The following is an 18359-nucleotide window of genomic DNA, read 5'->3' on the forward strand; positions in this document are numbered from 1 at the left end:
CGGGGCGGGCGGGAGAGGGACGGGCGGAGGGACGGAGGGAGGGAGGGGAAGATGGCGGCGGCCGGGCGCGGGCTGCTGGCGGCGGGGCTGCTCCGCGGGCGGGTCGCCATCGTCACCGGCGGCGGCACCGGCATCGGCAAGGCCATCGCCGCCGACCTGCTGGCGCTAGGTGGGCGCGGGGCGGGCTCCGCGGGACGCCCCGGCGGGGCCAGGCGGGGGTCGGGAGGGCGGATGGGGCCGGAGGGGCCGTCGGGGAGCGCCCCCGGGCCGTGCGGCGTTTGGGGGCCGGCGGCGCTCGGGGACGGCTGCGAGGAGCCCCCGGGGGGACATTGTGACATTGTGACAGGGCCGGTGAACAGCGAGGGCTGCCAGGTGAGGCTGATGTGGGGCTGTGCCCTTCAGCCCGGAAAACACTCGCTGTTTTAAACACAGAGGTCAGTGAGGTTATGTTAACGCAGGGCCCTTTCTCTCAGATTCTCCCTTCAGCGAGTCCTCATCTTGCTTTCCCTGGAGGATTTACGAGGTTGTTGGACCTTGATCCTTACAGAGCAGTGTCCTGGAACTGCTGCCCGCACAGGAACGTGTTAGAGACGTGGTGCTTCTCCACTGCGATTTCAGGAAAGTCCTGAAATAGAAGAACATCTTCCTGATGCACGGCGTAGGTTTTCTTTCCATGCGGAATACAGAGAAGTGGTAAAACCGAGAGTGAGAGGCAGTCTCCTGACTTTCTGATGTGACACCAGGAGAGATAGAAATTACTCCTACACCCACCTTGCAACACCTTTCCTGCAGATTTCAACATCAGTGGTAGGGTTTGGATAGTTTCTTGTCGTGGTTGGATTCAGCGCCTTCAGAATAGGCTGGTGTTGTATCTCTCGGTGTCACACTGCCGTGGTTTGCATTCTTGGAATGTGCACCACTGCATAGTAAAGAGCTTTCTTTGTTAAGGCTGTGCTGCGAGACATCTCTGCCTCTCCTGGCCTTTGTGCTGCAGCTTTCCACTTCCCTTGTGGAGCTGAATGGAGGATTAGTTCTGTTACCTTTGTATTACTGGGGAACTAAGTGGGTTTTTTTTTCGGGTGTCCTTACATGTTGCTTTAAAGGGATGCTTTTTAAGCATCATCACACTGTTGGTTGGTGATGTTACCCAGTTACCTTAAAATTGTGCTTAATTTGATCTTTGCTGTTTTTCTCAAGCAAAAATGTGTCTGTAACAGCCTAAATAGAACACAATAGAAAACAAATCTATACAAAGCACATGAGAAAAACTGAAGAAAGAGCTATATAAGGCTTAAGACTGACAGAGTAACCTTCCTTACCTGTAGACTTGATGGTTAGTCCTGACAAGATGATGATTAGGAGCTATTTCCATGTATACCCTGCATTTCAGGTAAGGGGGGCTCGTTCTTACAGGCATAGGAGCAGTGACAGATAATGTCAGTCATGATATACATTGTTTATATAACCAGTCTCCTTTGAGGCCTTCTGGGCAAATGTAAACCTTTTATCTGGAAACATGTGCCCTTTTCCCTGACCCTATCAGGAAATGGTCTGGTCATTCTTTGTGAAGAAAATTAAGTGATGTAGTGTCAGCTTGCACAGTATTAGAATCTCACCCTCTCCCAATTAGTATATTTAGCAAAAAATACAGTCTTTTACTGGACCTTATTCTGTATCAGTATGTGTATTAATAAAGTTGGTAAATATAACTGGGCTGCTGTGATTCAGTGTTTTGTGTTAATTGGTAATTGTGTGTGTCATTTTATGAACTTTGGGTTAGGTGATTGTGCAAGTGGCTGGAGTTCTTAATTAAAAAAAACCAGGAGACCTCAGAGACTGCTGTCTTTAGATGTGTTGTTTTAAGATGGACGCTTATTAAAAGTGAAGTCCCTATTCTTAAGGATATGTAGTTGTAACACTTTCCTCTGGAAGAATTAAACTCCTCTATTTTTAATTTTTTAAAAATATTTTTTTAATCTATAGTTTCACATGACAACCTGAGTCAAATGAACAGCTTGCTGCTCTTTTCTCCCACTAGTTACATTGAGTTGATCCTGGTGTGTGCTTGATCACATGAGAGGCCAAATTCCACTCTGCAACAGACGGGGGAAGAAAACCCCCACACCTGGCAAGATGTTAACTTTTTCAGGTTTTTTGGCTGGTTGAGGATGGTTCATATTAAAGCAGATGAGCAGCAGACCTGATATGAAGAAGAGATTACTTCTGCTGAAATGCTAAGATTATGGAAGAAGTAAACTGGGAGCAAGACCTCCTTGCCTGCTTGCCTAGTAATTTGCTTATCCATTACATGAAATTGCATGCTTGCTGGATTTGCACTAGGAATTAATTTGGTGTCCTTTGGTTTAGTCTGTGTAGTGGCAATTGCTGCAGCCTTAAATCTCTCCTGAGTCCACTAGTGTGACAGAAGAAATTAGACTGGTCGTAGTGTGAGTGCTTGACTTATTTGGCACCTGCATTGTTTCTCTGTAAAATGAGTCTTTCTGCCTCCAAATTCTGGGGGGAAAAAAAAGAGTGCTTGAGCTCTTGCCTTATTTTTTTTCCTCTCCTTTCTGCAGCTAGGATTCTGCAGTGCCACAGGGAGGGCTCTGTTTCCACTGTCTGTAGACTGCAGATAGGGATTAATCTTGTGAGGCTATTATCCTTCAGTTAAAAAGCAGACCATTACATTTACTCACTGCTAGTCAAAATTACAGCCAGTTGTACAGGAAGATTATTTTTCTGGTTTTAGGAGCAAGCATTTTTTGTAATCAAGACCTGCTGAAACATCTTTAAATCACTTAATTGATAAATGAGGCAGCTGTGAGCAGAAGCAGCAGAAGTGATTTCTGAAAGCTGCTTTGCTGACTCTGCAACTCACAGGCTATCTTCCCTTCTGCAGGAAGGAGAGGAAATATGTGGACATATTTTTTTAAATTGTTCTTTTCCTGGCACAAAGGGATTTTGTTGCTAAGAAGCACCTGACGCCGCTCATTTCTCTTGCAAGAGCTTCAACACTGTATTTTCTAGTCAGTGACTAATAACTGCACATCCTACAAGATATCTCCACGATGTTACTAAAAAAATAGCATATTTGTGTTAGCTGAAGGATGTTTCATTTTGTCTCTACAGGTTGCAGTGTTGTTATTGCCTCTCGTAAATTTGACCGATTAAAAGCTGCTGCAGAGGAACTGAATAATAGGTTTTCTTCCATGAGTCCTGCCCGAGTGACTCCCATAGAGTGCAATATCCGCAAAGAAGAAGAGGTAAAGATCTTGTTCTGGGGCTTAACATATCAAAAGCATAAATTCTCAGATCTCTAAAGATTTCTGGCCTTCTCAAAAGTAGCTTAGATCAGGGGAAAGGTGGAGCAGATCTTGGTTAAATTGATCTGGATAGATGTGCTTCCCAAGACAGGACATTTGTTACCCACCTAAGCAAAAAAGCATTTATAAATATTGGCAAATATTTTTCTGACCATGGTTACATATTTCAGATATTTCTGGAAGACACAGGCCTTGGAACTGGCATGTTCTACAGCGAGCCAGAGCCCACTTAGCATGATTCTTTGTCACATTGCTGTGACAGGAGTGAGGGGGTGTAAACTTGTGAAGATGGAGACCTCAGAATAGTTCCTTCAAACAGGAAGGCATAGCATGTCATCTGAATGCTTGTGACTTGACACAAGTGCCCTGCATTGTCAGTTTGGCTTGTAGTAAAGCCAAAACCCCCACAGATATATAATATGTTAGCGATATCAGAAATTTTGGTTACAGTTTGAGGCATGCCTCATTGCAAACTCTGTTATTGTTCAAGTTGATTTTTAAATTTTTTTCTTCATGTTACAAAAAATGGAAGATCAAGAGTAAAAGTACATAATCCAGGTTCTTCAGAAGCCTCCATGCACCTCCTAATTTTTTTATCTCTGTAATTAAATATTTAAAAGTCCAACTTCAGGTTGGATTTTTAACTTTTTGAAGACAGCTAGAAAATCTTCCAGTAACCACTGATTGCTGCATTTTTCTAAACCTCTCAAACTCTCTCTTAACCTAAATATTAATGATCTTCAGTAGCTGTGAAGATTCTGGAAATATCCTAATATATAGCCATAAAAGAAATAAAAATTAAAATTCTTCCCTTGTGGAACACTTCGTGCCATAAAATATTTATAGTGATCTACTCAGACTTTCTCTCCTGAAGGAGATGAACCCTGGGGCTGTGCAGTAAGTCACTTCACCTACCAGTGATTTTTAGGTGTGTATTTACTGGCATCAGCAGTGCAACATAATAGGTTATGGCAGATGTCAGAGGGCAACTTGCATGATTAAAGCTACAGGAAGGAAAAGAGGTAAAGAGGAAAAAAAGGTTTAAGCTTTTTTTTAGGTCTGTTTCTTGCAGAAAGTACTCTGGCATGCTTAATAATCTTCTGCAGGTGAATCTTATTTCTGTATCAGCCTGAAATTGGTTAGTGGGAACTGCAGCATTCTACGAGATGGTTAGGGGCTTGCTTGGATGGTGAAATGAGGTAAACTGCCATTCCTTGTTTGTTTCCTTTTTAAGGCTACATACCTATTTGACAAAACAGGCTTAAGTGGCTTTGAAAATTTTTGGAGGTGCTTTTGAAGCTTTCTTTATAATGCTGTGTAAAGTGTTTAGGCATTATTCTGTGTTATGGGTAGCCATACTGATACTTGAAGAAACTTCTGTCTTTGCTATTACCTTGCAGTTTTATCATAGAATTGTCCTGTTTCCAGTTTAGTTTTAAACTCTACCCTTTTACAGACACACCAGAACTTTCCTAGAACTTTTCATATGATATTAGTGAAACTTCTAGTGGATGTCTCCTGTCAGTGGAAGTTCTCTTCAACAATTGTCCTTTCATGTCTGTTTCTATTGAAGAGAGGCTTCAGAGGAAAAAGGCAGATTAAACTCTAGTCTTGAACTTTTCAGTCATTGATTTAGTTTTATAGTTTGATTCACTTCAGTTCTCCAACTGATCTTATTTCTGTTGAAGTCCTATTTAGAAAAAAATGGCTATGAAAATTTCATAAGCCTTTTGCTGACAGTGTGAATAAGGAATGCAATTTCTGTTGCATGTTAACATAAGAACTTGTGTACCTGTTAAATATTTCTCCATTCCAGATGCCCATCTCCAAGACCAGATTTTTTTATTGGTTAGAGACATCCTATGATTTTTGTCCTTTAGCTTGTGCCTTTCTGAGTCTGTTCTGTAATGTTAATGCTGAGATTCCCAAAGATTGCTAAATCCTGGCCATGTGTTACTTAATTTCTAAATTTACTGTTGGACCAGAAATTTGTGTTTTCAGCTCTTAAATTTGTGGTGAGGATAGCACTTCCTTACACTTAGGTACTTTGGTTTGTAAGTTGAAACTAGATAAACTCAAATTAACAATTGTTAACTTACACTACTAAAAACTGTCAGGACTGAGATGTATGGCAGGTTTTCCACATCCCACTGCTTACTATTGCTTATTTATTATGTTTCCTAGAGCAACAATGGTTAAAAGTACTTTTTTCCTAATTTGCACTTGCTTGCCTTGTGGGAACTAGAGGGAAAGTACCTTTGGGCTTTTACTTTGATCCGAAGAGTATCATGCATCGACTTTTAAAACCTACTCCATTCTTAACTTAAAATGTAGTGCCTGGGACTTGGAGTCACAGGAGCGGGAACTGTAAAAGATGTTGTTAAGGACTTTTCTAGCCTAGGAGGCAAATATTGAGTGGAGGTAACACAGTAATACAACTCACTTCACTATTTTCACAAATACAGGAAGAGCTTCCTGTTACAGTGGTAGAGGGGATGAGAGGGCATGTGAACTTTTGGGTTCTCTCACAAAAGAAATGAGACTAGTTACAACTGTGTTGGCTCTGTGTGCTACTCATTAGTAACATTATAAGTCATTGTTTGCATTCAGCTTAGTGTGAGTGAAGAGTAGTTACCTCAGAAACCATGGGAGCACATTGTTGGGTAGAGAGGAACAACCTCTGCAAGAATTCAGTGTGAGTCACTACATCCTCCTTAGCTCTTACACCAGGTACCAAAGAACGTGTGCAGGAGAAAAACATTATAAATGTTTCAACAGAAAAAAAAACTCCAACAACTTTGGAGTTCAAGCTCCCTTAGATGTCAGAAGTGATCTATCACAAGCTTCAAAGCCCAGGAAGTTTCCTGAAGAACTACATAATTCATTTACTGTATCATTCTCTCTGACATCTCACTGAAGTCTTTCTAAGAGTAAACCTTTGTTTTAAAGGAAGCCACCCCGATCACCTGTAGGAACAAGCCATTTATTCTTATTATAGAATGCCATTTTTTTTATCCCTCCTTCTCCATCAGTCGCTCTGTATTTCTTTAAAGGCCTCTACAAATTCTGTCCTGGTTTGAATTTTATAAACTGGAGGGAAGGACTTTGAATAGGGAAAGTTTAAGAAAGATGATGGTGCTTTCAAATCACCAGAAGATTATTTTTTGCCTCCTATTGCAAATCTTAAAGTAACTGACCTGCTTTGAAGATGACATGGTTCATGCCTCTAGTTTGGATCAGTGACATTCAAGCATTGGAAGGTTCATCCCTCATCATGTAGTTCAGGATATTTGTTAGAGCTCTTTCTGGCTAGGAAGAGGCAAAGATGATGTAGTGAATTAATTGCTGCAGAAGCTTGATGACAAATATCATGGGAATAGCTTAATGAATTCACATTTTTAAGTCTCTAAATCTTCATCCTCAGAAGCCCTTTTGCTTTCTAGTAAAGCTTACTTTTTGTTTAATGTGCAAAAAATAATCCTGCTTGGTGGAAGATTTTCAACCACTGCGTAACCTGTCAGGCTTATTTTTGTCATGAGGTTGCTGCTGCTTTTGACTAGTTTTCCATTAAGTGTTCTGTAAAGGATAAGAAACATATTTTATTTTTAAAAATGACAGAGTAGACAGTTCTGGGATAAGAGGACCTGAGGTTTCTCTATTCTGTCATGAGAATATATTTCTGTATTCTGTCATGGGGCCTTATCCTGGAGCAGTGATTGTGCACCTGTTCCCTTTCCCTGTGGTTTGGAGTGTATATAGTGAGAGATGTTGCTTCTTAGTGACTATGAAGCTGAAGTTATTTTTATTGTTTGTATATTTCCTGGCACTGCCCTCATAATGTGTTGAGAGCAGATCAATTTGCTCTTGCTGAGATGCAAACCAGACAGCTCTGTGCATGTGTATCTTTGTTTATCCCCTTTTGTGTCTTAAATTTTGAGCTACAGCAAAATCTGTTGACAGGGACAAGACATGACGAATGAATGCCTGAATTAAGGGGAGGAAAGGAGAGAGAGAGACAGAGACCAAGCAGATGATGATCATGAGCTGTGGATGAAGCAGTGTCCTGTCAGTCTTCTGGGGGTACCACCTTCATACAGGCTAAGTTTTGAGTATCCATGGGGTGGTCGCAGGTGCCATTCTGTAACCTGGGGTGATGTGTATGAGCAGTTGCTTCCTTTCCCACAGTGGGCACTTTTGTCCAGATGCATTAACCAAGATGTTACCAACCTGATCTTACCTCTGCTAGGCCTGGAATTAATGCTTTCCTGTTGAAAATTCCTCCTTCTCTGCTTCTTTCAAGTTCCTGCTTTGGTGGCTTATCATTTTATGGTAAGTTCCTTCTGTGCCCTTGACAGTGTTTTGAGACAGGCAGCTGTACTCTTTAAATCCTTACACTTGTAAAACCTTTTTGCTAAACTCTGTGGACAAACATTTCTTTAACTGGCACCTAGATAAGTAGAAGCTTACGTGTCCAGGTAGGTGAAAGATAAAACCTTGTATTTCTGGTAGGCCACAGCTGTTCTTGAAATCAGCAATTGAGAATTCTGTTCACAATTTCTCCTTTCCATACCTGAGCTCCAGCAACAGAACCTGCTGCTGGACCAGACCCAGAGGGTAAAATCTGTTACTTGGACATCAACAAGACAACTTCAGACATACTCAATACAGTGCTACTTAGCACGTACCTTGTGTCTGAGTTCACTAGTAGCTTTTCTTTTCCAATAAACTCTATAGCTTAGCATAGGCTCAGTTGGTTTATAAATACTTAATGCCTGTCTGTGTGAAGCCTGCAGTGAATGACTGTGGCATGGTGGGGAGTTGTGGATAAGAGATTCCTGTTGTTGTGTTTTTAAATAACACAGCAGTAACACAGTAAAAATACCTGTTACCACTGTGCCAGAATGCCTGTTAGTTCTAGCCACCAAATCACAAATCTCTAACACTCTGTAGTGGGCTGTTTGCCTGTGTGTTTCACTCACTTGGAGTGACCTGTGAATGCATGTGGACATTTGTCCCTTTTCCCTGAGTCAGTGACTACTGTCATCTTAGTTATCTGTGGATATTATGCTGCTACATAATACATCCAAGTTGCAGTCACACACAGAAGTTTCTTATTGCAGAGCTCCAATTTTCTGGTTATGTCTGAAGTGCCTGATTTTGTTCTTTTCTGTCTTTTTCAGAAGAATGTCCTAAATGAGCTCTACCTCATGTAGCTTTGCTTTGCTTCCAAAGAGAGCCTTTAATAGTTTTTCTAAGAAGTTTGTTCCAAGTGGATTTTTTAATTATAGCACTAGGAATCTTCTTTAGTACTGGTCACTGATTTAAATGTGTTCTACCAGACCCTCCTTCTCCCCGTGCTGCTGTCACCATGTTTATGGTAACTGAGAGAAGCACTGCAGTAATGCTTTTTCCACAGCACGGAAGACTTGTGAAGATTGCTACAGTAGGAGCCATCTGAGCTGTCACTGGAGAGCCTTCTGGCCTTTCCTGGCTTTCAGAAAGCAGAACTGATATGTGTTTGTTGTTGGGTTTTTATTTTTTTTTTTTTCCTTAGAATATGGTTCAACACGTAGGAACAACAACAGTTCTTTAAGAGGAATATATGAACTATTTTGAATTGATATGCTGTAGCATATAACATACATTTTGTCCAGTTGTTGAAAACTTGATTAAATGTCTCAGTGGATTTTTTTTAAATTTGTTTTCTGTCTTTTCTTTTTATCATTCTAAGCATTTTTCCTTCTCTCTCTCTCTCTCTCTCTCTCTCTCTCTCTCTCGTATCTTTCCACAGTCTGAATAGCCTTAATTTGTTCAAATCTTCTTTGTACTAAAACTATTTCCTTTCCATAAATGAGCCCATATTTCAGTGACTTACAGAGAATAATATTCCAAGCAAGATTCTCAGACTGACAGGGAGAAGAGTTTGATATTGCTGAGCAAAGCATAACTTTTACCGCCTAGCCAGACATAACTTTGCTCACAACAAGAGAAAAGTAAAAGTCAGAATATCCTTCTGGTATGGCTGTTCTTGCAAGCTATGAGTTTGGGGCTGCTGTCACAGATGCTTTGGTTTTCTGGATTTTTTCCTCACATCCCACAACCTGCAGTGACTAATAAGTGAGGAATAAGATGATACTCAGAATTTGAAGACTGGGTTTAGGTATCAAAATTATTTTCTTAAGGCATTTTTTCTCAGCAGGCATTAGATTTTCAGTCATTATATTTTTAGTCATTATATGTTTGTTTAGGATTTTTTCTTTCAATATGTGCAGGATCCTTACAAGATCCATACTATCCTGTTAAACCATCTTATATTGTTAGCAATAGAAGATGTAAGGCAGCTATTTATGAGGCTGCGTTGGTAACACTCGGTGTGAGATACAAATAATGCATTGCTTGCACTTTTTTTTTTTTTTTTTTTTTTTTTTTTTTTTTTTTTTTTAGTTTGTTTTTGATATTTCTACTGCTAACTCAATGCAGAGAAAGGCTGATTGATATCCTTCCCCTAGCCCAATCAGTTTGAGTGGCAGCATTGCTCCACGTGTTTGGTTTTTGGGGTTTTTTTTGTTCCGTGTTTTTCTCTGACCACAGGTGCTACATTATCTTTTCATCCTAGATTATCTACCTGTATATCTATCTATAGATGCTAGATTATCTATCCATGCTTGACTAGGAATAACTGATGCATGGTATCTAGTTATGATTGATGAGGCAAGTAGGAAATAGTCATGTTGTCCTGCTTCCTGAGATAAATATTAAATTATTAAGTTATTGCTATAGAGTTCTTATTACTATCTTGCAATAATACTTTTGCTAAAGAAGATAACGTCTATTTCCAGCATTTTTTAGGGTATGTTAACATGTTTTGTAGGGTAATAACCTTCTTGCTGTGTGTAAGAAGACTGGCTATTGCCAAGTCATACGTCAGAGCTGTAGTGAATGTACAAAACTTCTAGATAGGGATGATAAAATTCCACAAGATGACTTGTGTTTTCTATTTTAAATGGTCAGTATATGGTCAAATAAAAATAACAGTAGCTACCTTATATGGAACTCTTTGCAGTTCTCATGTGAACGCCCCCACCCTTCTGAAGAACAGCAGGAGATTCTTAGTAGGTTGTATGTAGTGGGATTTTGTGTCTGTTTGATTTTACAAATCTTCAGTAGCTTACATCTTCTTCTTCTTTGGGTGCTGGTACTTTAGGCAGCACCTGCATTATACCAGCAAAATTTCCTAAGTAAACATGGATAGAGCCCAGTCCTTCTTGGCTGGCTAAACCTGTCATACCATTCTTACAGCCTCTCTGAAGACTGACCTCCTCTTTTTCTCTGAAAAGAGCATGAGGGAGAAAATACTGTCTGAGAACAAAATTGGGTGTAGACCTTGATCAGCACGCCACACTAACAAATACTGTTTCAGGTAGAAGCTTTGGTGAAGTCTACACTGAGTCTGCATGGGAAGATTGACTTCCTGGTGAATAATGGAGGGGGCCAGTTTGTGAGTCCTTCTGAAGCCATCCGTGCGAAAGGCTGGCATGCTGTGATAGACACAAATCTGACAGGGACCTTCTATTGTTGCAAAGCAGGTAAGGTCTGAACATTAAGCTTTTTATGATTATTTGGTTTTGTTTTTTACAGAAATACCAGAAGATAAGAAATGTTCAGTTTCCCTAGCTGCTTCTTTTCATGCACTTATCTGACAGTGGATATTTGTTTTCCTAAATCTCATTCAAAGCTTTGCATTAAATGGTATATTACATTTGTTCCTAAATACAAACATACATTTAGGCAAGCATGATCTTCTGGTTGAGGCCAGATTTGGGAAGTCAGTTGGATACTCATTTAAAAGACTATAGGAAAACCACTTAACATTTGGCCTGTGTTCACTGTGTATAACATAGGAAAATACTTTCTTTAGGGATATAAATTTAAGCTTAAATTTAAGTATGGTATGTCATTCTCAGATAGCGTTTGGATTGTGGAAATTAAAGTTATTTACATGGAAACATGAAATCTTGATTTCCATCAAATACTTCTTTATAGTCATTGAGCCTTTCCTGGACCACCCTGTTGCCTCATGGTCTCACCTCTGGATTGGCAGGCTGTTGTACAAGCAGCAGACTGTTTTTCTAAACCAGCGTGACAAATGTGTAGTGTGATTGCAGTTAAGACTCCAAGTTTGGTTTCCAGTTGACAAGTTCATTTGTATGCATTTCTTCTGATATTTATAGGTTTTCTTCCTCCTCCATACAGTGTACAATGCCTGGATGCAGGAACATGGAGGAGCCATTGTCAACATTACTGCTGCCGTGAGAAATGGCTTTCCTGGAATGTCGTAAGATATATTTTCTTTTTACACTTGCCTGTATTTCACCCTAGAAAGACTAGCTGTTCCTAAACACTTGAGAAAGATGTGTACTGGGCAGCAGCAGAGTGTAGAAATATAGTAGTTAGGTCAAGAGAGAGCAAGAGTATCACTTGGCTGTATGTGTGGGGATCTCTTATTAATCCAGTAGATGGCATCTCTGGTCTCTCTCCACTTGTTTGTAAGAAATACAAAGTAAGACTTGCCAGTGAAGCTTTAATTGGAAATGGCTCCCTTTTCTGCTTGTGGAGTTTGTATTTTTTTTTTTTTTTTTTTTATGTGTGTGTTTGTTTTGTTTTTGTTTTTAAACTTTGATATTGAGTTTCTGTTGAAGAAATACAAGAATATATTTTGAGCAAGTGTTGTATTATCTTTGTTTGTCCTCATTCAGAGTTGAATGGTTTCAAAACCAACATTTTTTAAGGAACAGCAGAATATTTTCTCACTAGCTTGTTCTCCACAGTACAGAATAAATACAGAGATCCACACGGTGGTGCTGAAGCTACAGTTATTTGAGTATCTCCACTGTGGTGTCTGGTTCAACTGTTATGGCAAATAGGCTGAAGATGTTTCAATTTGAGTTGAACTAAGGAAGAACAAGCTAGTTCTGAATAATCATGGAAAAATTTTCCGAAGTATCTGCTGTTTGTAGATGGATAGACAAAACTACTTCCAAATCGAGTTGAAACTTCTTGCAGAAACGTACTGTTGAAAAAGATATACCTTTCCAAGTCCAGCCACCACTCATGCCAAAAGTCACCTGATACAAGTTTTTTATAAGTATTAATTTTGAACATAAAAGTTGGCATGTTTCCTCAGAGTGTGCCTGGAGGTTCTCTCTTTCTGGCCTAAACATATGAATAAGTTATGTTATCTTATGTTTTTCTTATTCTTTCCCTGTATTTAAGAAGCTATTGTATCCATCTCCTCTTAGTCTTTTTTTGCTAGGCTAAAGCAGCTAAATTTATTCCTTTTCTCTGACTACAGCTGTCTACAATTCATTACTGCAGTAATTTTGTTTGCATTTGTTCAAGCTTGTCATCATTTCAGACTAGTTACCTACAGCAGCAAGGTGTAGGAGTTCTCTCTGACTCTCATGTCTCTATCTCCATCCACCTACAGTAATTTTTGAATAGTGACTTATTTTAATCATGTTTGTCAGAATATTTAAACAATCTTTCAGACCACTTTTCTTCCAAGTGTTGCTTTACTTGTGCAGTCTACAGGTAGTTTTATACATTTTGAACTTCAGTTGTTTCTCTTTTTTTAAGCCTCCTCCTGCATTAGAGTGTAGCTGACTCCATGTTGCATTGGGAAAGAGATTTGAAGTATTTCTAGCAATGACAGAAAATCACAGCATGGCTTGTTTATGCAGTGAAGCTATGGTCAAACTTGAAAACTAGAGTCTCTCTCTTCCAGATGCTTGGTGCAGCCACAGAAAACCAGTCTGAATACCCTAGTGAGGCTGCAGTAGAATTAACCCTGGACACTTAGCTAAAGGAAAAGATGCTTCCTTTGCTTTCTTTTCTCCATAGGCACTCAGGAGCTGCAAGAGCTGCAGTGGATAATCTAACCAAGACTTTAGCTTTAGAATGGGCACACAGTGGAGTGAGAATCAACAGCATTGCTCCTGTAAGTAATGGGAAATTATCTGATTAAAATTAACTATTACACATGTTCATAGGTAGGGCTTTTGGACCAAAATGGATTTTTAAATTTATTACCAGTGACTGTTTGTGGATTATTTATGTATTTGTTTATTTATAATACCCTTACTGCATTTTTTGGACCATTTGACAATGTTTTGTACTTTTGGATGATGAGTCAGAGGATGTGGGATAAAATTGCTTCTGCTTTCTGCCTTGACTTGGCACACTTGGTTTTTAGGTTTTTTTATAGCTATATGAAATGATACTGGTAGGAGTTGGTGACCTGTTTTACAAAGCCTTGACATAAAGTTACTGAATTGCTCTGTGTTTCACTAATGGATACATTACTTCTGAGTTCAGGAAACTTTCTCTGTTTGAGGTTCAGGTATGCTAATGGTTTCCACCTATGTTTACAAACTTATTTTGAAAATCTCTGAATGTCTCCCATGCCTTTTACTTTGTCTCCTACATGTAAAGTTAGTTTAGCTTCAGGCTTATAAAGAGCCTGTAGTTGGAGTGTACCTTCTCTCAGAGAAATCATATGTAAAAATGTGTGTTTTGATTTTTTTCTTACCAAATTCATGCAGACAGGAAACCACTATACAGGTCAGCTAAAATATGCCTGCCACGTTTCTGAGGAAGTAGACAGCAGGTAGAGTTGTTGTAGAAAGCTGTATAGAAAGAGCAGCTACGTTTTGTAGCGCTGCAGATACAGAAGTTATATAGAAGCTCTAGCCTTGACATTTGAGAATGCATGATCTGTTGTAATTTTCTCTTATCCATAACTTAGTTTGCACATTTACTCCCTTGAAATTAAAAGAGGAAACATAAGCTTAGTCCGGCTACTTCTACAGTCAGAATTTAGCTTATCTCACAGTGAGTGTCATAAGTGAAACGTCATATTTGTTTAAGTGATCCCTAGGAAGATCTTGCTACAGTTTTTGTAGGATATCTGTATATTCTGTTGTGCCTCTTATCCTAAAACATCTGCCTTGCTTTGTTTGGCATAGCATAGGATGCTTAATGGTAGATGTGTGTTAATCATTCAGGTAAAGTCTTTTATGTAACCTTTGTGAGACCTAATTCATCTGGAGACGTGTTCAATATTAAGATCTACTGACTTGTATTTCCTGTTTATCTGGCTTTTTCTGATTTATCAAATCTTGGGGAAGTAAGTAATTAAGACAGCATTATTATGTGAATATACTTTTCAGGCATGCTAATTACCTAATGAATCATGCTGATTAGATATTATAGCACATGTCAGAAGAAGTTTTGACAAGCAAGCACTTCAGGGCTTTGGATCTTTCAGAAGTATTTGCTAGCTTTGTTACTATGCTGGTAACAAAAGTCCATGTTGTAGTTACAATAATACTTCTGTCACCTGTGTGGACCCTGGTAACAACAGGTCTCTGGTAACAACACAAAATTGTTACTGTTTTATGGGGGTAGAGTAACAAAATTGTTACTGTTTTATGGGAGGAATAGATACATAGAGAGGGAAGTCAGGTGCATTCTGAAAAAAATAGTTTCATGTACATTATACAAGTATCTTAAAAATCTTAGTGTGGGCTTCATGGGTGAATTCAAATTTTGCTATTTTACTTAAACTTGAGTCACAAAATTTCTGTCCTAACTGGTGGATGTGTTCACGTTGCCATCTTCCTTCTCAAAACTAAACTGAACTGTGTGGTCACCAGGGCAAACACAGTCATCTTTTTCTGCTTCTATAGCAGGTAAGTAGGGAGAGTCAGAATTCTGACTGAAATCTGTCTGCTTCTGTAATTCACAATAAATTGGTCTAGTGCTCCTACAGATGACAAGAAACTTTTGAGAACTTGTTCTTGAGGCTTTGTAGTTTCCTGCTGTAATTTAACATGAAATGCTTGTAATTTCAAAGCAGCCCCTGAGTTTTTTTTATACTCCACTTTTTTGTTGTTGAAGTGAGAGCGGAGATTTGGAATAATCAGAATTATTGTGCTTGAACAGAGATGTGGTGAGCAGCCAAATTACCTTCTTGTATAAATTATACTATGCCATTACATTCAGAAACTTGTGTTCAAGTGCTCTTTAGATAGTTCAGTTCCACAGAAAATCAGTAATGACAATTTCACAATTTTAGAATGATCAGTTTAAATGTATGCAACAGAACTTAAGTTTCACTGTGCTGTTTTCAAATAGGGACTGGTATTTTCAGAAACCGCTGTAGCAAACTATGGAGAAGAAGGTGTAATGATGTGGTTACAGAGCATACCAAAGGTTCCTGCCAAGAGGTCGGCTGTTCCTGAGGAGGTAATGTATTTCAGAATTCTTCTGATACACCTACTTCTCTGTCTCTATTTTGAAGCCACTTTATTCTATGGAGAACAAAAAAGATTTCATTTTGCACTATGATGGAATATTTAAAAAGAAGAAAGTTTGTAGCAATGTGTGGTTGTGCCAAGTGAGAGACTTAACCAGTAGTCACTGTTATACAGAAAATTTAATTCAGCTGCCTCTTACAGCTGAAGTGTTTGATAGTAGATATTATTTTTTAAAAAAGTTGACTTCAGCAGGAAGGACTACAAGAATGAATATTAAGGGAAAAAAGTGTATCTTAAAAGCACTTAGTTCTCTTCCACCAAGAGTGTGCATCTTTGATAAACTGATCAACCTTTTTTTGTTGTTTTTTTGGTATCTTATGCTCCGTGACAGCTTACTGGTTTTCCTCTGTTAAATGCTTGATGTTTGTAGCTGGAAGGATGGCTTTAAGACGGTTACAGTTTTCATTACTGAGTAGAAAATGCTACTATAGCTTGCCTGTAAAAATTTGGACAACCTTCTTTGACATGAGCAGTTCCCAGCAGTTTAAGAAAGATTAAAATTGTCATTCTTTTGCTAGATCTCCCCTGCAGTATGTTTCCTGCTGTCTCCAGCTGCATCATTCATAACTGGGATAACTATGGTCGTGGATGGTGGTGAGAGTTTGTACAGCCGTAGAGTAGAAATACCTGGTAAGAAATGGGCTGCAAAATAATGCCCTTCAAGTGTCTGAAATTGTGCAGTGTGAGGATACAAAAGTAAAATGTCAAGTTTCTCAATCAGCTAAGTAACTTCTTCTATTTTTTTTTCTTCAGATCATGACAGATGGCCCTCACCACCAGAAGGAAGAAATTCTGAAATGTTGAAAAAGCTTCTTTCTGGCGAGTTCAAGCCAAAGCTGTAAAAGATATTTTTGCACCAGTTGCACCCTTGCTGATAATCTCACTTTGTGACTTGGCCTTAATATTCTCAGTAATAATTTTCTTCGCTCATATGTAACTACATTAAGTGCCTTGATTTTTGTTGTACATCTCCTCTGAAAACACCCTGAAAACATTCAGTCTTTTGGGAAGGGAAGAGATATACAAGACAAATTATCCATTTGCACAGGCATTAAGTAACGAAGAATCCCAGCCAGAAGTAAATAAAAAGAATACTTATTTTGCAGTGAAAGTATCCAAGAGGGAAGGTTTAGGAATCCTTCTGTTCTTCATGAATTTAGGGAGAAGGTAATTCAAATCTTTTACTGTTTGTTGCATCAGTAACCCTTGGGTAAGTGTTAGCTCTACACTATTTTTGTTCAGCCACATACTGAGTGTTCAGCAATCGTTTTAAAGACCAAGTAGAGTAAGTATTTCTCTGAAAATAAATAAAAATAAGATGGAATACTGTTATTAATGTTTCAAACTAATATGGCATATCATATTTGGAATGTTTTGAATTGTTTGAAGATATAATGACAATGGAGTTAAGCTGGCTGCAACTTAAATTTGATAACAAAATAAGCAGATAATAAATACAGTGATGGAAAACAGTGTAGATTTAACAATTTAACATGCAAAATCTGTGGTGCATATTGCAGTGCTCTCTGCAGTATGCTACACTAGTAAAGGAGATATTTGGAATTCTTCATTTGCCAGCTAAAGCAGCTTTTATCCATACTGTGTTGTCTTACAATGTTAAAAGAATTTTGCTCTTTACTGTCTTTAGGTGCAGTTTTTGTGAACACTGCAGACATGCCATTTAAAAACCAGAAATCTTATAATACATCACTTGAAGAGGCTATATTTCTGAATTTTTTATTCACTTTAAGGCAAACGTTCCCATGTCTGCAAACTGTAATGAAAATATAAAAAATAAGTAATGACTGTGTTTGTTTGCCACAAACACTGAAATTCCTGGAATCAAGTTGCTGCTATAGAAGGGAACTTTTAATACTTCATTTTGGACTGAATGTAAGAGTCTGATGGTGGTTTGTTCTCTGCAAAGATGTTTGACTTCTGTGTCTTTCAATAAAATATATGTTCTTATATAGGTACATGTAGATTGCTTTTTCATGAAAATGAAATGAATGCCAGTTTTTGGGGGGAAGAGGACTTTGAGCCATCATGTGTGTTCTCTCTGCTTTATCCTCTTTCCTTAGAAACTGGACAGTCATTTATGTGACTGCGAGAAATTGGTACAGAGATAAAGCCAACTTTTATCAAACCTCTTGTCAAGTTATATTTTGTTTATTGCAAGTATTATTTCAGGGTACTCAGCAAGAGGATTCCTGGAAGCAAATGTACCTGTTAGATAACTTAACTCTGGAAGTCTGGCCCATTGCAGTCAAGTGAAATTTTTTAGCTTATTAATGCATTATTTCAACATTCTTAACATCTTTCTGGAAAAGAAGGTTAAACATAAATAAACTTGGGACTTGTGGACCCTACTTTCTCTTTATTTTGACTGTGAGTTCCTATGGTACACGTGCACTGTGGATTTAAAGTGAAATGGACATGAATGGATTACTTTTATTATATCCCAGAAATGTTCACTGAAAGATTCGAGTACAAGCTTGGAAATCATCAATTTTTAACCTTGCAAATTTCCTCTTTAACTATGCTATAGTGTGAATATTCATAAAGAGAGGAAGTTTATATGTAATGGTGGTCAAATTCATCATTCATCTCAGGAAATGAGAACATAAGAAAGGTGAGCATTCTCCTGTGTGGGCAACAG

General features: G+C 38.7%; 1 protein-coding gene across 2 annotated transcripts; it reads left to right on the top strand.

Moving 5' to 3' along the window:
- Positions 1-51: 51 nt before the first annotated feature.
- On the top strand, positions 52-18359 carry PECR (peroxisomal trans-2-enoyl-CoA reductase; the record flags this gene model as incomplete). Of its 2 annotated transcripts, none has more annotated exons than XM_083864876.1 (8): positions 52-169; positions 3130-3263; positions 10744-10909; positions 11577-11658; positions 13224-13320; positions 15519-15629; positions 16219-16330; positions 16454-18359. In XM_083864876.1, the coding sequence occupies 8 exons, from the start codon at positions 52-54 to the stop codon at positions 16540-16542; spliced, it is 909 nt and encodes a 302-aa protein (XP_083721002.1). In that variant the 3' UTR covers positions 16543-18359. The 2 variants fall into 2 exon arrangements, with proteins under 2 accessions (XP_083721002.1, XP_083721003.1); XM_083864877.1 differs by lacking the exon at positions 52-169 and adding an exon at positions 2171-2288.

This window comes from Zosterops lateralis (genome assembly GCF_965231275.1).
Source record: "Zosterops lateralis genome assembly, chromosome: 7".
In the NCBI taxonomy this organism is placed as follows: domain Eukaryota; kingdom Metazoa; phylum Chordata; class Aves; order Passeriformes; family Zosteropidae; genus Zosterops; species Zosterops lateralis.